The 24,571-nt window shown below is 37.8% G+C and overlaps 1 protein-coding gene across 4 annotated transcripts in view; it reads left to right on the top strand.

Annotated features, from left to right (window-relative positions):
* Positions 1-24,571, top strand: part of SLC9A9 (solute carrier family 9 member A9) — a 214,204-nt gene that overhangs the window by 173,050 nt on the left and 16,583 nt on the right. Inside the window, exon 15 of one of the 4 annotated variants that reach the window (XM_055817588.1) lies at positions 5,254-7,321. The exons of the other annotated variants lie outside the window; for them this stretch is intronic. Within the exon in view, the coding sequence (XP_055673563.1) occupies positions 5,254-5,479 (226 nt within the window). The 3' untranslated portion in view covers positions 5,480-7,321. Of the gene's footprint in view, positions 1-5,253; positions 7,322-24,571 lie in introns of those variants that run through there. 4 annotated transcript variants of the gene reach the window in all.

Raw genomic sequence — 24,571 nt, 5'->3', positions numbered from 1 at the left:
TTTCTTCCCTAATGATCTAACGCATCTTCAACTTTAATCACCATATGTTACTACCAGCACTACAGTTTCATCGAAATTCTTCAGTGTTGCTCTGCACAGGGGTTTTGAGTTAGTAACTGTTAAGGAGTTAGTATGTAGGTTTTCCTTTCAAGCTCTTGCATCCTCACTGAAGCACTGCATCACTTCAGTTCTCCAGTTCTTGCTCCACTTATGTCAGTATCCAGTTGTGATTATGTAGTTGCCCTACTTATTTTTTTCTCTTTCATCTTCACCTGATTCTGAAAGGCCCTTAAATCTGTAGCTCAGCTCAAGCTGAAATTTGCAATAGACCCTCATGTTTTCGTGTTAAAAATATGAATTTTCCTCATTGCTTTTTGATAACAGGGGCTTTTCTCTAAATCCTACGTTTAGATGTTGGGTGGGTTACTTTGTTTCAGGTTTTGGTTTTCTTCAAAACAAAGACTATGGTTACTGCTAAGACGTTCTTCTCAATATGCTGTTGCATTTGGGACAGAAGACCTGTTTAGCTGAATGCAGAAAAAAAAAAAGCAGCAAAAGATCAGATGAGAACTTGATCATTTGTTTTGCTATCTCATAAGATCTAGGTTTCTTTGTGGACATTTCAGCAAGGATGTGCACACCCCTCAATCTTACAGAATGCCTTTGACATTGTGAGATAACATTTTTATTGGTGGCATGAAAAAAGTAGTATAGAAACAGAAAAATCAGAAAATATCTCACTATTTGGTAAGATGTACTTGTAGCATACACAGCAGAACAAGGGAAAGCTGTAGTAAATCTGTGAAGGGAGATTAAATGCTCACCACATGATGAAACTCTGGTCAATCACAGTAGCTGTAAAGGAATTTGGACATTGAAATGAGGCTTTACTGGGAACAGACAAGAAAAGAAGAAAAAAAAATTACGACACACACCAAAGGTCAGAAAAGTCAAAGAGGCACAAAGTTCTAGGCCTTTTAGATCCCCTATATCTGCAGACAAAAAAAAAAAAAAAAAAAAAGCTTTGCTGCTTTGCTGTAAGTATATGGTTTTGAGCTGCCATTCTATCATCTATAAGCACTTGTCTAACATCCTGTAGTTGTAGCAGGCTTCCAATAAATACTAGTCCTCCAAGGGCATACTTGTAAAACCCATCATCTTTTCAGAATCCTTTGGGCCTGGAATATCTGACCATCAGTTAATTAATAAATTGCTGCTAAAACAGACCGAGGTTGCAACACAACTACTTGATACCACGTCTTATGTTTTCAGCCTCCATAAGACTTTTTCAACTATTGTCTATGGGCAGTAATTTTTCTCTGAGAAATCTGAAGGGAGTCTAATAAAACCTGAAGAGTTAAAACTTTGATAAACACGTCATGCTTCTTTAATAGATTGGTTAAAAAGTAAGATCCTTTTCTTTTGATCATCCTACAGGTTTTTTTTTATTTATCTAAATTATTGCATGTCAATCATTATTTAATAATACCACCTGCATAGAAGAGATAGTATTTTGATGACCTCCAATCTGTGAAAGTTCTCCATGAATCCACAGGTATTAATTCCATAGATCTGTTGCTTTCATTGGAATGATCTATTTTCTTAGTCAAACCAGTAGCATGGTGTTTTCAACAGGCTTTAGAGATGCCTCATGACTGGTTTTAAGAGCTACATGCAGATTTTACCATACATACACACATAATGCAATCTATATTTTTAAACTCCGTATATGATTGTGTGTTAAATAACATCAGATACACACAAAAACCAAGTACAACTCTTTCCATAAATATTAGTTAAGCTATATATAACAAAACTCTAACCCAAGACATTTAAAACCCATCCCTTTACTGTGGTAAGGCAATTTCCATAATTACACAGTCTACCACCATTGGGTTTATCCCTGATCTTCCTGCAAGAACCAATTGGCATGTTTTGAACTGATTTATAAGGGGAGAAATACAGCATCACATATTTAGATGTAACTCTTCACCTTAAGCCTGAAAAGCACAAGCCAGCAAACTTGTGATTCAGAGAAGCCTGCCATGGTATTTCCTCCAGTACCTGGAGAAGTCTCCATAGCAAGCAATAAAACACCTTTCTTTGCAATGGTTGTTTTGATACGGCAAGAGAAGTGCTGCCCACTGCTCCATTAACAAAGTTGCCTCTTGGTAATCTATGAAACTCTGAAGTAGCTGAAATCTTTGTCTTCCCCGACCCCACCCCACCCCCCCGACAAAAGCACCAGGCTGTCCTCCATGTCCTAATCAGCACTTCATTGCTGCAACACATTTAATAGCTTATACGTTGTTTGGAGACTTTTAAAAGATGTTGTTCACAATTCAAGTGCAAGTCTCTCAAGGTTTCTCATTCTTCACTTAGATACTCACTTCTGAAGCACAGCCACTGCTTCAGAAGTTGTAAGCTACAATACCAGCTGTCACTAGAGAAGGCAAATTGATAACCTTCTGTGAATGGAAACCTATTGTCCGATTTTCATAAGCATTTGATAATGTTCTGTAAGTGAAACTTGCTCTTTATTCCTGACAGATGAACACATGTCCTTTATCTTATTGAATGTGATTAATGACTATGACAACTCTTGCCTGTTTGCTTCTAGCAGCGCAACACCTGTTCTGGAACACACCTGAGTAAGAATTCCCTAACAATTGGCCCACACTAAGCCATGCTGCTCCTGCTGTTGCGTGGCCACCAGAGCCCAAGCCAGCTAATGTAAGGGCTAGCAGGAGGAGCATGCAGTCGCGCCTCTGACAGCAGCGCTAAGTGTAACATTGAACCTAGAGGATAAGTGACAAGTCAGAAGAATGAACTTTGGCATTTCGTAAACAAACCAACAGCCTGGCTCACAGAGTTGACAGCTTTTCAGATATTGAGGTAAGGGATGTCTTCAGTCTTGGGAGGCAAGAATGAGCAAAAGCCTACATGATTTTTAGAAGATGCATAGTAAGATCTTTCACTGCTGAGGGCACAGAGGAACATTAAGGGAAGCGTCTAGGAAGAAAGGGGCAGAATAGATGTACAGCTCCTCTACTCCCTTTCCCATCCTCTCAGCACTGCACATGCAGCTAGAGAAACCCCAGCAGCTATGCCCTGTGGCTATGTGTCCCCGGAGGCAGCACCACCCCTCCCCCCAGTGCAAGGCTTCAGTAAAACCCATCTACCCTAGCTATAAGGAAACAACTGAGCACGCACAGTGCTCAGACCAGATCACTCCTATGGTAACTGTCAGTGTTCATTCTCCAGCACCACTCCGTGAGTATTAAGTGAGGCACTATTTTTAATTTTTACCAAAATTAAAGATATAGATACAATTATTTTTTCCACCTTCAGCAATTTCTTATTTTTCTTTATTCCAGTGTTCCCCTAAAAACAACTTCTCCTTTTTCCGTGCTTACAATAGTGTAAAATTGCAATTCTTTCTGTTGAAGACCTAGTTTGAAGACTGAGATTTCTCCCAAATACTTTAAATATTGGTTACAACTGGTTCCTACACTATTGATTCTATGCCATGTAGCATCCGTAGATATCATCCACTCCTGAGAACGAATCGTGTTCTGTAATGATTGGCATTTTTACCAATTAGCAATCCTTCCATGAGATGCACATGTCAAAACAATGTGCAAGATTTTTTTCATGCTGCTTCTACGTGTCTTAATTTTATTAATACTGCTTGGACATAAAAACCAAATATGTTGCACAAATTTTGTTGGGTGGCAGTGTTGGTGGTTTGTTTGGGTTTTTTCCCCTTAAAAATAGCTCTAATTTTAGGAGGCAGTTTTCAGAAAATATATGAAATATTTAAGAACTGCTGAATTAAAAAAACAAACTGAAGTTTAAGTAGTATCTTATGGGAAGCCCCTACTTTATCACCTGTTTGAGCATGGCACAGAGGTTTGCAAGTTAAATGATCTTGGGCTTCTGTTCCCAGGTTCACAACAGTTTCACTGTGTAACTTCAAAGAAGTTGCATGGGCCATGATCAGCACTACTGAAGTCAAGGGGAGTTTTTCCATCCATTTTAACACATCCATTTAGTACATACAATAGATTTGGGCACTTTTTTAGCCCAATTTTCAAACCAAACTTCATGGTAATGCATATATCTGTTGAGCCTGTCAGCACAGGTCTCAAAGAAGCTTACAATTTATTCCTTCAAAATCGTCTATGATATAAATATTACTGTTTCCTTTTTGCAGCTGAATAAACCACAATACACAGTAGTTAAGGTACCAATTGCTGACCCAGATGTCCATTTCTACAGATGCAGTAATTGTGCCTGTAACTTCAAAGATGATTCACACTTTGAGAAATTTTTTTCTTTTCACAAGTTGTTGGTATAACAGTACTTGCCAAGGGACAGGAAAAATGTTTGGGGTTTTTTTTATGGTAGACAGACTGGAAAGAAAAACTAGAACCTTTAAAAATAACAGAAAGGAAGAAAGCAGGATCTATCTAACTTGATAGATCCCCATTTCGCTATTACTCCAGCTCTTATGAAAACTCTCTCATTAGGTTTGGTGTCACCAGAGAAGCAAGCCACAAAATTGGTTCATGAGCATTTCTTGTGCTATCAGCATGCTGTCTGCAGGCAGTTCTTGCTACAAAAAAAGTAGGTTGATGTTTAAAAGAAATAACAAGAAGCATGTCTGAGAATTCTGCTTTCATGCAGATGTTATGTAATTGAAGAAAAAACCCCTACCATTTCTTTAAAGAGGAGTGATGAAAACACCAGTTACACAAATGTAATTGTCATTGCATAAATGCAGAACTGAATGCTTCTATATATACAAACACATACGCTGCTCTGTCAAAAAAATGCTTTTTTTGTAATCCAGGCAGAAGAAAAAAAAAAACAAAAAAAAGAGAGAGAAAAAATAATGAAAGCAATTGATATAATAAAGTAGGTGGAAGAAAATCTTGGTACCATAAGAACAGGTGGAAACATTTCCACTGGCATCGGTGAAGTCAGGATTCTGCGGTACCTCTGCATGCTGAATTGAAAGCTTTTCGCTTTGAATACTGACTAATATTGACAGTGAAATATATTTTAAGTGACAACAAGAGGCAGTTTACTAGTAGAAGAGATTCTAAATAGAGGTCAAGCAAAAGTGTACAGAAGCTCAAGGTCAGGTTTAATATGGCCTTTTGGACATGAAAATTAGGAATAGTTTCCTACTTGCAGCTAAAAAGTACACATTTTGGAAGAAGTCTTCCTTGACCTACTTGTATGCAGAAGCCTGATTGTTTTAAAGGACTTCCTACTGGGAAGAAATCTAATAGCACCTGTCCTTTGCAAAATGCACATACTTGCCAGCTTTGAAAGATATATATTCTTATCTTCTTGTCCACCACAAATACAAAACACATTTTCATATTATGCAAAGAAACACCTTAAAATAAAAAATTATAGATTCCCCAAAATTGATGTAACTGATTTATTGTTTGAAAATTCACATTAGACTTTTTTTCCTTTCCATGGATTATTATGATGTTTTTCTTCTCACTCTTCAGTCCCTGTAAGGGAGAAAAACTGATGTATGTATTTTCTGAGGGAAATGATTCACTGGTTTCTGCAGCTGGAGTGTCAACCTTAACTATTCTTGGAAAAACCAGATGAGCACATATGGTTATAGGTAAGAGGTGCCATGCATTTCTTTCACTTCAGCTCTTATCAGGTGATATTATTTACATTTGCAGTAATCTAATTTGGGGAAAATAGTCCTAAGGTACTACAGGTGGTAAAAACGGGAGTAAAATGCATCTCCTTGCATTGTTCAGATACAAAACATGAAGTATTTTGTCTTTACTAGTTGACGATTTTTCTAAGCAGATTGACACTTATGCTGAATGCTGCTCTTTGAGAATCTGCTTTATCTCACATATCAAGCTGCCATATTGAAGCTTCGAAGCTTAACTGAACAGATTCAAGCCCTGTTCTTAACTAGCATCCCTAGATGTAGAAAAAAAATTTAAAGAGCGAGGCACAGCCCTATGTTTTGCTCCTTTTAATCTGCATTTTATGATACTTTCTCTATTTTGCTATCTTTGAATCTTGTCTCAAAAAACTGCATTTACCAGTAGGGTGATATACCTGTAATGTGCGACCTTCAGGTATCTCTATCATAGACTAAATTTAGTTCTCTTATCTTGAAGTTTCTTGTGGGGCTCTGCATTTCAAAGATCACAATGAGAATCTCAGGGTGAAGTCTTCCTCATCTGCCTTTTTATTTGTCATAATTGTGTGGAGATAATAGCGTCTATTATCTATGTAAATAATACAATGATCTAGTAACATTTACCAACCAGATTAATATGACTATCCTGTAGACAAGCTTGTTTTTCTAAGCTTAAGGACACTGTGTCCTTACACCATACTGTGATGGGCATGTCTGTAGCTGCAGTAGTATCTGCCATATACAGAGGAATGAGCTTATGTTACTTTGATAGGTGTGAAAGATACACATCTCATTAACTTCAGAACAGAGGATCAATAAGTAGTATCATTCCACATGAAATATCAAGCAATCATTTTCATTTTAAAAACACAATTTTTAATGAAGATGTAGGTAAACTACTATACTAATTTATCTCCCTACCAAGTAGAAGTATTTAAGTGTTCCTCGCAGGAGAGCCAGAATGTGTCACAAATACCATCAAATTACACAATAAATCCATAATACTAGATAATTTTTTTTTTTACCCTGGCTAATACACAGACTATTCAGTCCCTAATATTAAATCTAATGCCTGATAATATATCCAAGCTAGAAAGAAAAATAAAATAGATCTCTGTGCTTTAATCATACTGTAGTAGCTGTTGAACAAAACTAAGGAATTTTTTTCTGAATGGAGAGTGTGCTTTCAGCTGAGCAGTAGATGAGTAAACATGTTTCAGGTCACAACTAAGGAGCATGTTTAGGTTCAGGAGTAGAAACTTTAATGTTTCCTACTGTTCTTTGGGCAGAGTTCAAGCACTGCCATCAGTTATTTCTTTTTTAAAAACTAAAGTAAGTTACAACTAATCCACAAAAGAAAAAACCTGTACTCAGTACTATATGAGACATCTGCAATGTAATCCACAAATCTAATTCAATCATAATGTTCAGTTGACAAAGAAGAGCATAGAGCAAAAATATCAAAATCCATTTTCAGGCTTAGTAATCACAGAGGTCAAATAGTTATTTTTAAAGTATTTACAGGTTTAGATATAAAGAAAAGTGAAAAAACAGTAAGACAGCTGTTACTGATGCTGAGTTACAATGTAGTATACTAAATGCAGAAATTTTGAATGTCATTCTGAAGGGGGGGGGGGGGGGGGGGGGAGATGTGTTATTACCTGTATATTAAAAAGTGAGTCATGGGGGAAGAGAAAAATACCTGGAACAGAAGCTATAAGAAGTCAAAAGATAGTGGGGAGGACGTTCACTTGAGATGACAGGATGTTTGTTTTATCTGTGACTGACTAAAGTGGTGACCTGACAATACACATAAGTTGCCTTACTGCAATTCAGCAGTGAAATGAGGAATATTAGACAAATTTAAGTGTAACAGAGAAACCAAGGAAGGAAATGACCCAGTTGCAGAGTCCTCCCTGCCCCCCTTCTCTCTGCTTTCCCATTTAAAGTCTTGCATGCTACCAGCTGTCTCCTTTCTAGCTTTTCTCCACTTAAGATGATAGTCTTCCCATAGCCCTGGCTACTGGGGAGCACAGTCCCGAGCAGAGGCAGCAAACATTTAGTTGGTGAAGGAATGGTCCAAGAAGACTTAATAGAGCATGAACATTTTGGGAGGACAGGTACATCTGACTTTTTTTTTTTTTGATCAACCGGCAGAGCACTATTCCACCTCTTTAATGAGATACCAAGTAAAGCTTAATTATTTTGCCTAGTGTTTTAAAGTAACATTAAGACTACACAAAAATAAAGCAGAACTTTGTAACATGGGCAAAGCCTAGTGTTAGTCTAATTTTTCTCCAAAATGCTCATTTAACTATGTTTCTTTTCTGTATGTGTTTGCTGTAAACACCTTTTCTTAAAATACCATGCCCCACACACCTGGCTTTTTTCAGTACAGGAAATCCTTAGCGTGACTAGACAATAATCTTCAGGATAAGCATCTAAGCCTGCAGAAAGCAGCCCATCTCAGCACTGGACTGTGCTGCATTTGACAGCAAAGACGACCAACCTAAAGCTAAAGAACAGCTGGCATTTTTCACAGTAAATAGTAGTCTTGGCTAACTAGTGTAAATGAAATTCCATAAATCATTCTTGCACTTCACAGGCAGATGTCCTAAACAGACTTCCTAACTCTAACAGTAATTTTCAGATTTAGTACAATATTTCTCACTTTTCCACTTCCTCTTTGGTCTGTCACACAAGGATATCAATTACTTGTTGCTTTTTAATATATGCAGTCTTGATTTGCATAGATATCTTACAAGAGTTACTTCTATTATTGTGGTTTTCTATGTAAATAATTTTCTCAAATGGTTGCAGTGCTGAGCTAAAATAAAATACATATTATGCTCCTGATATATTTAGGGCTCTAATCCTGTCTCATATAGTTACAGCATAATTTATAGGATAAACCCAAAAGGAACAAATCCATTTAATTCAAGGGCAGATGTTTGGCATACTCAGCTAAAGGTACAAGGGCATGAGCAGCAGCATACCAGAGAGTCCTATAACTCCAAAAAAAATGTGTCCAAAACAATTTAGAAGCTTCCAAGCTTTTACACATACTGATGCTTATTAACCTAAGTGGCAGGTATTATACTCAATTTGTGAACTATCCCCAGAAGCACCAACATTTTGTGGTAGCTAAATTTCTGCCCCAGATGCATGCAGCTTACATATAACTGTTCCTGTCGTCTTAGAGCATGACTTGCAAAACTGCCCATGTTGCCAGTCTGCTCCTACTCCTTAGGCATACTCAGAGAATGGCAAGAGCATTTGAGCACACCTTTTCCCTGTCCCAGCAGAGCTCACTGGCTACATAAGGTATAAAGAACCACGTTTATGTTAGAGAGTGAAACCTCACTTTTTAAAAAATTCTGGAGACCGATTCAGGCACTCTCTGTTTCTCCCATTACAGCTACTTTATCTTGTCTAAGTATTTAAATACTCCATGAAGCAGAGAGAATAACAGACTCTAAAACCTGTTGGTGCCTCATGTGGGGAAAACTGAGGCTCAAGGCCACGTCCAAATGGATTAATAGAAATAATACTGCTACTACTGATAGTGCTACCACTACCAATACTAATACTACTGGATGAGACAGAGATCCACCACAGAATGCCACATAGTCCTGGCTGTGGTTCAGCTTGCAACTCTGGATCGGGCAGATTAAATCTGAACAGACTCTTTTGGATGTGCTTTAGCCCCCGGGACATTAGGTATCTGGAGCTATGGGGAAGAGGCATTATTTTCATAGATTATGTCTAACATCAGATTCTAGTTTAAGATCCTAAGAGATAGAGATCCACTGAAGGGAGCGCTTGCCAGAGCAGAGCGCTAGGCAGAGAGAGGTGCTTCTGCTTCCCACCATCCCTTGGCATCTTATTGCTCCACAGCTTCAGGGATTCTCACTCACCTGGACTCTAAAGTCTCTTCATGCCTATGTCTTGTTATTATAGACCCCAAGCCTCAGGATTCCAGTAGGCACTTTGGGATCCTGGAGTTATACAGCACAGTGCTGAGTGTTACAAGACCAAAGTACCCCAAAGAACCTGTTTCAGAAACAGTTTTGATGAGGACTATACGGTACCTCAGCAGATGTAGGTGTCACACTACATGGCACACATACACAAATGAGTAGTGCCAGGAGGCTTGGTGAGAAGACAGATTAACAGCAAGGGCTATAGAAATTAATCCTTCGACCTATTATAATACAGTTATATCATAACTACATGTAAATCTTCATTAGCTTTTTTTTTTTTAAAAAAAAAAAAGTAACGTAAATACCACCACACTTGGTTTACAGCTGATTACAAAAATTAGTTACTTCCTTTTCTGTTCTCCAAAGCAATGTTTCCAGCCCAGGCAGTGGCACAGAATATTCCTGTTTCAGGACAGGAAGTCCTGCCCAGTCACACTGGCTAGACAGGATAAAAGAAAAGGGAAGCCATCCATCGCTGAGGACTGCGCTGCATAACCTTGTTAACTATTTTCAGCTGGCAGTTTGTTTTATGTGACTGCTGGTCTACTGGTGTTACTTATGGGAAAAATATCTCTTCCCCTGTTCTCAGCATTACCCAGTTTAACAGGTTGGAGAACATACACCCAATCTTTATTCAAAGTCACGCTGACTCAATGGTGGCATCTTAAAACTGACAAAGTGGTGCAAAACCTTGAGTGGACACCTTTAGTATAATAGACAGTCAACATACCGAATTTATGACTGAATTACCCGATTTAAGTTTCAGTGGTACAGCTCTGAATATAAGTGTGTCTGTCCTAAGCTAACAAATTAAGTAGCAAGGCACCGCAAAAAGTCTGAGAATTCTAGTAATACTTTGGAAAGATGCCAAAATTTAACAAGACTATCAGAATAAATAAACTTTACTAACAAATCAATTTTTCAAAGGTAGCATCTGTTTTACACTGGCTCCCAGTGAGAATAGATTCATCTGTGCACACTTACACACAGGCTAACAGGGATTCTGTGTATTCGAATACCTATCAGCATGATATGCCTTCATCAAAAACTAACATGAACAGGACTCCAAAAGTTTATTTTTGAAACAAACTGGACAATTTACTACACCTGTTTCACAAACTGTTTCCTATGACATCATATTAAGTCTTTCACATCAAAAATTCTTGTGTTTTCAGTAATATTTTTGCAATTTTTCCATGTCTGTAAGCAAAGCTACTTCATTAATCCTTTAATTGTATAAATGATGTTTAATTACCCAGACTGAGAATGTTTTGAAAGTCTTCTGAAACTAGGTGACATTTGGTCACATTGGCTGCAAATAAGGAAGGATTTTATTCCATTTTTTAAAATTATTTAAAAAGCCATAAATATCAGTGCTCCAAATGATTGAATAGAGCGAACTCTACCTGTAACATCAAGGTATTCTCCCTTTGCAGAGGCTGTGAGACAGGTGTTTATCAATAACCATCTTCTGTCTCTGGACCAAGACAGACAGTTGCTACGACTTGCTAGGCACCTCTCAGGTGCATCCAGCACAGCCTACAAGTCTCTCATGAGAAAGTACTGCACTCAGCTGTGCCAATGTGTTACCACATTAACACAGAGGTTCTTTGGTTACTTATTTTTCCCTCAAGATATTTTGCTTACTCAGAAATGCAAACAGGGAAGGGATTCTGACAAATCTGTCCGAGGCAGACTATTTCCCCCCAATTAATTTTTTGAATCCCACCTTTTTGCTAACTCCCTGAGACTTCCTAAACACCAACTGCACTGTGCTAAAAGTCATATGACTGCTTTGCCTTGTGTTAGGTTTCATCATTTTAAACCAATTTTTCCACAAAGTATGATACAATCTGCTTCTATCAAATATACAACAGAAGGTACATGAAACAACTTGCAAAAAAGATGTTTTATCTTTGTTTTATGAATTCTCTAAAGAAGCAGAAATTAAGACTTCAGTTGGACAGAAATTAAAGTTAATATTACGCTATGCACAAACACACATTAAATAAAAAATGAATACTGCCTTTACTCAGCTGTCATATAGATTATGAGAAAAATGGTGGGGTTTAGTGTTGAGTTTCTTTAATACTTCACAACTGCATTTTTTTGTTTTAGTTTCTTTTCTACAAATTAATTTCTTCTCATCTCTTTATAAAACCTTTATGCTTTCTTTTGTTCTTTGCCAGTATGATTTTCATTAGATGTTGTTCATGATTTATGGCGGCCTTGTAAACACAAGCCTTGCTGATAATCAAAATAATGAATTATTAACAACAGTTGATCATTTGGGGACAGATATCTGAACATTACATTATTCTAACACCTCCTGGGAGTTGGACAGGTAGAAGGGAAGCAAGCCATATCCTGCAAACCTAGAAGAGGCTGTGCACATTGGGTCAGAATCTTCTATCACGTATTACAGGGCAGCAATAGCTTCACCTTTCAGCAGCTGCTGCACCAAGCATTGTGCGGTGCTTGAGAATAGCTGATGAACTCGGCTAGTTCCCCATCTCAGCTAACACCTCCTTCCTGCTACTGCACCCCTCTCAGTTCACAAGGTGAAATGCGCACAGAGATTCACCTCAATGCTTTGCATGAGTTTATAACCACTGCATCTGGTCATGGACATGATGCATGTAGAGGGGAAAGGAGGAGGGGAATGCAATTTGGTCCGGCCCTTGTGAGGAAATACCTAAGCTCCAACAACACACTATTAAGGGACTTTCAGCTTCAGCCCCAATAAAACTCAGATAAGCAGCTGTGATTGACAGGAACATTCTATTATTTATTGTAGCCTGTTTCAGGATCAGATAATATTCAGTAGTAGGAAGAAAATCAGTGTGTTAAAGCCCAAAAGCCAAAGGGAAACTAATTTTGAAGAAATCACTCCTACATTGGGTAAAAGGGCACTGAGTAAGAACAAGGTGAAAGACAACGAAACGAAAAGCAATAAAAACATATTGTTTCTTTATTATTTCTTAGAGTTTGATTTCTTTTCTAGTTTCAATTTTGATCTTTAACTGAACAATGTAAAATCATATGAACAAGCACCAGCTTAATTTTAAATCTCATTTTATACCTAAAATTTGGAGGTGAGGTGTGAAGGAGAGGGTGCATATAAACATTGTTACAGAAAACTCCTGCACAATATAAATGCAAAATCATGTGTTTATATTTGTTATTTCTATACTGTTTGTTCTCAGAACCTTCAGTAACAAACTGGAGGCTGCACTGTGCTTGACACTGCACAGAATCCAAATAGAGCTCCCGCATACCCTACAGCACAGCCACCTGCATGATAACACCATATGGATATAGAGCTGGAGAAGGATATAGAATGAAATTTTCAGACAGTATACAATAGCAGAATAGATTGGGGTATTGAAACACTGGTAATTAACAACGATTGCATTTTACTGGAGTACTTAGGAGTATAATTTGTTTGATTTTGAAGATAGTGTGGTGGAGATGGATGTCTGTGACATAACAGCAGCAGTTTTAAGAAAATATTTTAAGAAACTTAACAGCCAAGGTATTTTCCTAAGAAAACTCAATTGAAGTCTGAGGGGCAACACAAAATAAAGAACACATTTCCTGGAAAATTTAAGAGGTAGGTAATATGTGAGCTAGGATGCTGACAAACAGAGCAGAAGAACAACTCAGTCTTCAGTGAGAGAAGAATGATGGGGTGGGGCAAATTGTGAAAATTAGGTCAATCAGAAAATCTGGGGAAACAGCAAAGTCCAAAAGGAACAGGAAAAAAAAGGGGGAGGACAGACTATGTACATGAACACTCCTAGGATTTAGCATGACTAATCATCACCAAGTCTGAAATCTAGTGGATAAGTTCACAACCCCTTAGAAGGATCTCACTCTTGGTAACAGCAGCACACCAAAATGCTTTGCTCTTATTTTAAAGCTGCAGCTTTAGTTTTCAATATGTTTCAATATTTATTTTACAGCTTCAAAAGTTAGAAAAAATCTTTACTATTGTCATTCAGCCCTTTGTGTATGCAGTGTGTACCATGATACAAACTAATGGTTTCCAGAAAACCCATTTTTTCTCCTCAAACCTCTTTTGTTCATGTTTCAGTGATCAATGCACACGTGCTAGTCCTCCTTCTGTCTACCTTCCCATTGCAGGACTTTGCTCACCTCCTGATTCTCCATCGAAACATGAGGAGTGAGTGTAAGATGACAACCAAGTTGGCAAGCCTCCTCCCCCAACCCCTCCACGTAGCTTGTCTGACAGACACCCAAATGCAAAAATAATTCAGTAACATTATTCCTCATCCCTTATTACTACCTGACCTCCCAGTCCCTCTAAGCCCCAATTAATTTTTATGGTATAAGACACATACAGCAGTTTATCTCGGCATCTGAGTGACAAAGATCATTAGGGAAAGTCCAGAACTGGAGGAGAGAGGAAAGCAAATCACAAATCTTTCCTAAAATAATCATCCCTTAGTTACTGGAGTGAAAAAAACCACAAAAACACACCAAAAACTTGCAAAATGGAAATGTTTGTGAGTTCAAGTAATATAGCTCCTTTCCTATTACCACAGGAATACCGGGAAGAGTTACTAGCACTTGTAAGGAGTACTACAGACGTCATTTTTGAACATTGTGTAGATACTTCATTTCCTTGAAATAATCTTTCATTTGATCATGAAGTGTTTTATACCACATACTATTTATATTACAACACAACGCCTAGCCTGTCTACTGCCAATAGGAAAATCAAAATAATATCAGTACTGGTAGCATGTATTTGGATTTTCCTACCTTTGTTAGGCCATGCCATAATGCTATCCCACATACACACACAGGGACCTTCTGCTAGACTTAACTGCAAGTCAAACTCTGCAGGTAAAGAACACGCAGTGTAAAGTAAAACAGAATGAATTCATGCAGCAGGGGCACAAATACTACCTGGGAGTTGGGACCTGCCAGCCTTAACTCCCTCAGTAAACTGAAGAGTATTTTCTGTGCGTTGATATTAGGAGCAGAACTTGAGGTAGTTCAGCAGGGTATGGCTAACAACTGAATGAGGTGTCTCTATTTTCTCAGTGATGGAACTGAGGTGCAGGCAAATAAAACTACCTGACACACAGCATCTCAAAACGATGCTAGGTCTGCTCAAAGTTCTGTCTCATCCTTAAACAAACACAGGATCCTGATTCACCCATTCAAACAATGTTGCTGCAGCCATAAAAGATAATCTGCTGTCATCTTTTCTTTCAGAAAAAAGCTTTCTGCTTGTCTCTCAAGATAAGATAATGTTGTAAGAGTCTCTTTGTCAAAACTGTGAGGTCAAAAAGAGGGCTCCACTACTAAACCTTTCTGTGTCTTAAATTCCTTCCACTTCTGTGTCACAGGCTCCTTTCAGTTTGCTCACCTGACAAGGTTCACAGAATACTTCAGTGTCCCAGAGTGACAGGAGTAGAAACGTGCACTTCTCAGGCACCTTTCTCACATTGTCAGAATGCTTTACTATAAGCGACAAATCAGCCTGATACTATGTAAGAAATAACCAAAAATTAAAAAAAAAAAAATCAAGGAAGGAATTATATAGATCATAACATTTATATAGTGATATTCAAACACAGCAAGAGACAGCCCTACATTATTACAGTACACCACCACCTTCCTATGCTCAGCTCTGACTACGAACAAGAGTGTTTGGCTGCAAGTTCCCCCTGACCAGTTCAGTCCTTGAGCTCCTCCACAAATACCTTTCAAAAAGGATACCCATGAATTATGTGACACATTTTTACCAATAGATTTCAAAGTGCTTGACGAGACGATAATATCAGAGACAAGAAAAGGGAAGAGGTAAAGTTAAGTGGCATGTCAAGCATCACAAAGTCAGAAAGAAAACTAGGAAAAATGCAGACCACTTCTTGTGGCATACACTTTCCAACACACTTCACTGCCTTGTGAACCATATAAAAATCAGATTGAGTTTTCTTTTTACTGTTGCAGACCTGTCACCTTGGAAATCATGCGAGTTCACCAAACTATTTACCACATAACACCAAAATAACATCACATCCCATAGTATTAGCACTGGGTCATACTAGCCCAATAGCTGCCTTCAATAGTTCCATACAATAGTTAATTCCCATAGTTTCTAGTATCATTCCAGTATTATATTCATTACCTTCCTAGCAAAAATCTGAAAAGAAAATATGTTTAGATGACGGTTTCATACGCTGTGTGTACTGATTTGTGTCTATTCATCTGCAATAATACCACTAACTTAAACTTGCATGAATTCAGGACTGGGAAAGTAACGAGGATGAAGAATCAAATAAAGTATTTTATATCAACTCAGGACTTTGTTCCTTAGGACACAAATGAATTAACAAAAGTTGAGAAGTCTCAGAATCCTAATAGGTCCAAGAAAGTATCTCATACACCACCCTACAAGGAATACTGATCAGGAAAATTCAGACATTTAGAAGAAAATTGCTGCATAAAACCTAGGTGATATATATATAAACCCACATTAAATAAAATTAATGAAACTTCCATGATCCATTAAAAAAAATGTGAAAGCCTGTGAACTCCACATACTGTGGATCTATTCTTACAGAAAAAAGCAAAAATCATAAACAGCAAGACAGTTCAGAAGGATAAGTTTTAGAGTATGCATGATGCTGTATTATATGTTGAACGTCTGGCTAACCACTCTCACTTTTAAATACTACAAGGCATATGAAAGATGCTTTTTGTCCACTGCATAAGCACATGAACACAAACACTAGGAAACAAAATGCAACACAGACATTTGCAAACAGACCAAAAGATTCAAATAAAGATGTCTAGCTTTTACGAAAAGCTCAGACTAATTCGTTCCTAATTCCAAGACAGACTGTGTATCAAATACCATTCCTCAGTCTGTATACATAACCTGTTGCCAAAACAGGATGAAACATCAAAATAGTGTAGGTATCCAAGTACCATTTATATCACTTAAGAACAAGCAGGTTTAAGACCTTACAATAAGGAAGCTGAAGTAAATAATGATGACAAACGGGAGTTCAAACTGCAGTACAATTTCTTTCCTATCAGGTACCTATGACTACTGCTAATTTCAGACCTCTGGTATTGTTCCATTTCTTTTATACAATCACACGAACATATACACGAGGCCACACAGTTCAAAAGGGGGGACTTTTTTTAAATGACAAAAAAAATCATATCATGACACACAGCTTCATTTGCTGTCAGAGTTCCACTTCATGAAAAGGATCTAATCAGATAACTTACTTGTAATTTGGATTAAAATCCCTGAAAATGTTACTGGCACTTCTTAATCATCTTCCTAATAGATTGGTTTAAGATTAAGTTATTTGAGACCCATGATTGCAAAAGTCAGATGAGTAAAGTGAATTTAAAGAGGTAAGTGAGATGAGTAAGAGTAAATTTCACGTTTATTTAGGTTGAAGGCATTGCCACAGAAAGACACATCATTATACTCGACATATGAATGTCATCTAAACACATTTTCATTTCAAATGATGTCTCAGATTAAGACTGCCAAAATGTTACACTACCTGCCTTCTTTTACTTCTGTCTACATTGGAAATCAGCATAACTGATGATATTAAAAACTTGGCACTCAAACTGGAACTAAGTCATTCCAATGATTTTTATATGTCACCCTATTTTAATTCCTTTTGATGTGCATTTCTTCCAGTTTCAAGTCTCTTTTAGTCTCAAAAATAAGTAAAACCAAGGTTTTAAAACAGCCCCTTACAAAAAAAAAAACACACCACACAATTTGTTGGACAATCAGTGTGAATTAAAAATCATTAACATTATAGGCCACAACACCTGAACTCTCATGTTCTTTTAAAAATCTGTCTACTTATCTAGAGAGTTTGAGCTACAGACACAAACCCCTCTGCTTTTCAAACAGTAACCCTTTCTAAAGATATTTTGAAGGTACTTTAAATCAGAACCAGAGAGAGCAGCGTTAATAAATTCTCAGAAACAGAATAGGATTACAACATACCTGTCAAGTAGGTCAAATACCACATCAGTAATCCTGTTTTACAGAATGGTAAACTGAAAAATGCATTTACAAGGCAAATTGAACTATGGTTCTCATCTCCTGAACTCAGAAGACAGTATACTTTTTGTAAAGTTCAAGTAATATTTGTGAAATGGTGAAAACCAGTTCCTGACAGAAGTGTAAAGTATGATTACACCTTGTGAGTATAGCTCCTAGTGTAAAGTATGCAAAGAGCAGCTATTAACTAGACACTTGGCAAACCTGTATAAATAAAATAAGATTAAAGCCAAACAGTTAAGCAAGAATCAAACTTGAAACATAGGAAAACATCGTTATCAAATGCTTTCAGACTGACATATTTTTACCTGCTTTTACTTTTAAAAATAAATGTCACAAGCCTAATGGATCAAATTAATTCCATTTCCCCGCTGTAATGCTTGATAGCCCCCACTGAAAAGAAGAGAATTTGTGAATATATTTGCACACATATCCACAGGGTTGCAAAAAAATGGAAGTCCATATTATTCAAATGACTTCTTTGCATAACCAAATCTATAAATTAAAAGACACATCCTGAAAAGTTGTTCTTGAGGTATGACAAGTCTCCTTGTGCTTAAGTAATTTATCTACGCAATTCTTGAGCAAATTGCATCTGTTACTGACACTCAAAGCCATGCTGCTTTTGCACTGTAACTACTAAGCAGCTCTCCTTGCATTATTAGGTGATGTTATTGGTTATACAAAAATAAGGACTCGCCAGCTAAGGAGTCAGATTTATTAAACAATAATGCTTTGCTGTGCATTCTCATTTTGCTAGTCACTAGATCCTTAGCTATATTTCTTCTCTTTCTATTACTGCTGTCCTCAAGATTATATCTTTGCTAGAATAACCTAACCCTCCCTCGGTATTGGTGACACTATTCTAGTTTTGTTTTGTACCTGTTTATGAAATCTGCTTATGGACACTACTTCCTGCTTCCACCTCACTTATGTGTAACAGGACCGTTCCCAAGACTAGGGCCTGAGGTACAACCCATTCAGCCTCTCGCCATTCTTAAACGCCCTTTGTAAGATGACCTAAGCTGGTAAAATGGGAAATAAATTTCTTATCGATCTTTTAATGCATACTACTCCCTTCTGTCTCTTTCGACTAATATTTTCCCATGATACAATATACCTTATATGTTTTACATATATTTGTTCTATTACGTCAACCTTGTTGAGCAAATCAGTTATCTTATCAGAGACAGATACTGGTCTAGTCTGACACAATCTGCTTTTGTTAGGAACACATTACATTTTATCCAATTTTCCATGTAACTTCATGTCCTTGGATTACCCTTTTCCTTCAAAAGGTGTTCAAAGACTTTGCTTAGTACTGAGGTCAGACTTACCTAGCCATCCTCAACCCAAAATACTTCCAATCCTCTGTGTCTGACTACTACCCTAGGTCTGACAAAGCTGTATTTATATACATAGTTGGGCCTTAACTGTGCTGGTCAAGTATTTTCCCTAAAAACTCTTCTCAACAAAAAAAGCAGCTTTCAACTGAATGAAAATGCCCTTGGTAAATTCTGACTTTTAAGTGAAGTGTCAGGTGGCTAAACTCAAATATCTTTCATTTTTCAGATGAAAATCTTTCTATTATAAGTGTTAATTAAACATCTGGCAGAAATTTTAGTTTGAGTCCCTTACTCTGATCAAAAAGAGCTTTCCTGGGTGTGCAATAGTCAAGAACTACTGTGACAGAATCCAGAATAACACCCACCATCACGCTCAGATACAGAAAAACATAATTTAGGCAGGGGCAGGCAGAGCTCTTGTTTGCAGTCTAGAGGCATGTATGCTAGAAATAGCAAAGGGAGCTGGTCCAGTGGTGCTCTGGAAGAAAATTATTAGCTATAGAGGGGAAAAAAAAAATCAATATTTTTTAGTAAAGTGTCATAATCCCTCACCTAGATCGCGGCAATACCAACGACCAAAATGGATGAAAGGAAGTTGTCCCCTCAGCGTGTTCCTTTGGGTTGCTGAAGTGAAACTAAGGAGAGGCAACCTCATTTAAGTCTTTCATGATACTGATACCGATACCCACAAATCATTACACACTAGCTATCAGCTACTACCACACTAATAAGCCTTCTGGATAAGGAGCTAACTAGGTATGGTTTCCAGAAACCTGATATCTCTCTTGTATCTCACCAACTCCCCAGAAGATGAGCATCTGTCCCTGGGAGAGAAATTGTCACAGGCAGAGACACTGGGAACACCCTGCCCCAACACAGCTTCCTTCTTTCCTGCTGTTTTCCTAGGTCTAAACACCCCCAACCAATCACACGCACAAGTTTGCTCTGGCTCTTTGGGAAGCAAAGGAAGTAGCCTCACTGGCCACGTGGAAAGGAGGGAAAAGCAGTCCTTCTCCAGGAGGAGCAGAAGCTGTACAAAACTCTAGGATGGGAACTGGATAGCATGGGAGTGAAGACAAACAGAGCATGGGGAAAGGATGGTCCCGGCTGTCTAGAGTGATATAGGGCCACACACAAAACTAAGAGTAATTTTACTACTGTTCAGTCATAGACATTTGCCACCACAATGTCCATGGAGATTGAGTCTAGTTAACACAGCTTTAAGTCAGCTTCTGTGACAGTACTGAAGTTACCTATTGCCTGGGACACCTATTGTGGGTGACACCTGTAGCAAAATAAACACATGACCCTGGGAAAGCTGTCCATCACTAATAATGTCCTGGCTGGATTTTCCCTGTACACCACCAATGCCTTGCCACAGCATGCTAATTATAGTTCTGTAGAGACAGACAAATCTTTGAGCTGGTGTCAAGTTCCATGAGATCTTAGATGTGATTTGGAGGTACTTTTTCCAGAATAAGAGAGAATAGTCCATTACTTGTAATGTATTTTTACATTATGAATACAGTAATTGTATTCATATATGTCAGAGATGGGAGTTTAAAAAAATTACTTTAAATCTACATACCTTGCACACAGCAATTTCCTCAAGTTGCTCAATGAGTTACGTGTCCTCTGCAGTCTGTTGTTGGCAAACTCGAAGCTAATGATTATAATTGAGTACAAAGCCACTACAGTATTGTAAAACTCATTGAAGAACTACAGGTTCACACACAAAGATAATTAAATACTTACTCCACCGGTAGAGAATTAAGAGGAGCTTAGACTATATGCTTCCACAGAATATTAGCCAGCTAAATGAAGCAGAGCTAAGTAACTAGAAAGATAAAGTTTAGCAAGTGTAGTCACATAGACAACCTGGGACAACTAGGCACATAAGAAATTAAAATAATTAAAAAAAAAAAAAATGCTTAAAGATTAACTATTTCTCAGATACTAAGGCAACTATCTTTCCAGAGGGAATTGACTTGAGTGAGCACTTCTATGACTTGCCTAGTGTCAGAGGGCTTCTAAGGTGCTTACTAATTAAATTCACAAAGCTTAAATTTTAGGCTGTACAGGGCCTTTTACATTACCAAAGTCTGAGCTCCTGGACATCAGACTTAAATTTAATCCTATATTGAGTTCAGAAACTTGTGTGAGCTAAAGGATACCGGGTATCAGTGAGATATCCCTTCCTGTTCAGAAAAGATCAGCAATGGACAGTTCATTACTACCCTTAGGAATATCTTCCACTGGTTAGATGCTGTTATTACATGTTTTGTGTCTTTTAGCATAGATCTAGCTTATTGCCTGTATTGATTTATTTTTTAAAATATACAATCCTGTATCCTGTATTTTTTCATTAAAAGGTACTTAAAGAGTTCATTAAGTCACCATTTTACCTTTTCCTTTACTTTTAGTGTTTTGGGGGGGAGAATGAGGGGGTTCTTTCTTTCTTACGTCCTTCCCAGCTTCGTGAAAACCACTTTAAAACATGAACCAACACATTAGGCATGGCATTCCAGTACGAGTCTCACTAGCATCTAATTCAAAAGCATTGACACTCTAGTTTCATTCTCCACTCACTGGCTGCAGCCATTGTTTTCCTCAGAGCTCATGAAAAGTCTGGGCACTACAACCCACAAGCACTGCAGAGACGTTTGGACCTCCTTGCTTATTTGTTTTCAGAAACACAATTAGAGGCAATATAATTCAATGAGAACAGCTTACCAGGCAGTCAAGGTATGTCGACATGACTGCTCTGTCCTTACTGAGATTCAGTCTGCATCATCCACATGTTTTATCATCAGCAACTTCATAATGGTGAAATTATTGAATATCAAATTTTCTATTGACCCTTCTAAAACCTGCACTGAAACACCCACCCAGTTCATGGCAGTTCTCCATGGGCAATTACTATTTCAGGTTTATCAACCAGCCAATTCTTAGCCAACTTAATGCATGTCTTATTGATACTGCAGAGAGATAATTTTTTTATCATAATGCCATTCCAAATGCCTTAACAAAACTTATTAAATGCATGCATGTTTTTTCAAACTTGTAATTTCATCCAAGGATAAAATTAGATTTGTCTGACAAGATCTATTTCCTATTAGAACATTCTCAGCATCCTTATATGTAGGTTAAATAGATGTTATTGTCACTGTGTTACAGTTTTCTTCCTGGAAAGCCAAAGGAAAAAAGGTCCAAATACAGCCTAAAATAGTCTATCTCCAAGGACTATATTAGAGGTTGGAGAAGGTTTTTAGTATCAAACATCAGAAAACAAGAGCTTACTCTTATAAATTACATTATATGGTTTTAAATGACATGATTCACTAATGCTGAGCTTTTTTTTTCTTAATAGTTTTTGACAGTTTGCAATATTAAGCCAATTTAATACTTAGTCCCCCAATTCCACGATAAACACTGAAGATGTCTAGTTATTTAAATGTTCAAGAAATTATTTTAAACATCTACTGTAAAATAGTAACAATTTCTAATTTAGACAGAAACAAAACATTTATTTTACCCTCTTCCCTATTTCTTTTTTTTTTTCCTAGAAGAATTTGACTTTAATCTTTCAGGCAGCTCATTTCCTGGCACAGCAGTGCAAGCTCGGTATTTTTTAAGAGAGTATCTTGGTGCCAGCCATTTCTATACTGCAGCATTACATAAAATTCATTAAGTACTCAAAAATATGACTACCGCTGCAAAGATACCCAGTGAGCTTAGCACTATGTTTTAAGTTTCCATACTTTCTAAAGTTTTTGGGGGGAGACTGGTGGGGGGGGTGGCAGTGTTTGTTTTAGGTTTGTTTTGGTTTTTAAGGTACCATCATGGATTTTGACTTAAAAAAAAAAATATTACAGGTTATTGCCCTCCTAATAAATAATAGGTAGCCTTCAATTGGGGTTATTAATTAACAAGACAGAAATCTAGGTGTAGTAGTCCATACTACAGTACTGGCATGTCTTGCTAATTGAGGTGCCTGTGGCAGCAGTCCGTACCTCCTCACGGGAGCTTGGAGGACTGTGCTACCGCACTCACTGGTTGACATGCCAGGGAACGCCTTGCCTTGGGAGTCTTAATGGTGAAACTCTAGACAAGAGTTTATTATAGTTTATCATGAACAATTCAGTCCTTAGACCACATAACTGACACCACCCCAGCTGAAAGGGCAAATCAAACTAGCCTATAATTGTATTCCAATTTTCACTTCCAAATGTATTGCAGAGCTCTTGCAGTTTGCACACTGAGTCTGATCCATTGCCTTAGCTCACACAGAAAGCAGGAGACATGTCATACCTGCTGCTGCTCAAAGCCCTTTCACACTTTGAAAAACACAGGTTCAGACAAGATTCTAGTTCTTTGCTTGATCTTCTGTCCTCTACACTAGAGTGCTCTGGTTGTTACCAAATTAGCTTTAACCATACCATTGCAGGAGATCAGCTATTTATAGGGCCAGGCTATCCATGCTCCTCTCACATGTTTAGAAGTCATTTTGATATCTACCAGGTCTTAGACATAAGCATTCCTGGAAACCAAAGCAAACAAGGCCACTAACATAAATCCTGAAAGCTGAAGCCCCAGAAAGGAAAGCACCATGCTTTGCCTCCCTTCCACAGCAGATTGCAGAGCTATGTAAACATGCTGGAGGGAGTTAACTGCGCTGCTGGAAACAGGTCCCTTCTGCATGCAACAGTACTTTGGAAAAACTTGAGAGAGCCAAGTGACCAAATTCCTTCTTATGCTCTCTCACAGGGGTAAAACAGATCAATGGGCTTAGCTATACAAATGCTGTCAAACCAAGCTGTCATCAACAGCCAAGCAGTAATTTAAAAGGTCATTGAATCAGATGGGCCATACATCAAAAAAAAAAAAAAAAAAAAAAAGGAAAAAGGAGGGGGCGGGGGGATAAGCAAGTGACTACATCAGTTTTATGTGGGGAAATATAGCTGGGTAAAAAGGAAATAAACTGAACATAAGTTCACACAGAGGTAGGCTTTTGAATACAAATCCAGTGCTAAATCAATTAAAACACGCAGGTATTTGGAGGAAACAAGCCATTAGAGTGAAATCTGAGGGGCAAAGAGCTCTGAAATCAGATCTGGATTAGGAGTTAAATGCAGGAGTTGTCAGAGATGGGAAAGGAAAAGGAAAGCAGTGATCTCAAAGAATGTGTTTCTTAACCAAATCACATCCACAGAACAGCTACACTTGCTCACTCACAGTATAGCCAGCTTTTATATTATGAGCAACTCGTGACCGAAACCCCAACAGCCGACCTCTCTGTCTCTGATGGAACACTGAGAATGAGAAAACCTCATGTTCATTCATGCTGCACTGTACTTTTCCCCACCTCTGTTATTGTCTGTATTGGGTCAGTGCCAGCATTGATACATGTGTGCTGTGTATTGCACCAATAAATAGAAGGGAATGGTGCCAAATTAAAACAAAA

Source organism: Falco peregrinus, chromosome 12 (assembly GCF_023634155.1).
Source record: "Falco peregrinus isolate bFalPer1 chromosome 12, bFalPer1.pri, whole genome shotgun sequence".
NCBI classification, from domain to species: domain Eukaryota; kingdom Metazoa; phylum Chordata; class Aves; order Falconiformes; family Falconidae; genus Falco; species Falco peregrinus.
The sequence above is the reverse complement of the archived record's forward strand: the minus strand, read 5'-3'. Positions and strand labels throughout refer to the sequence as shown.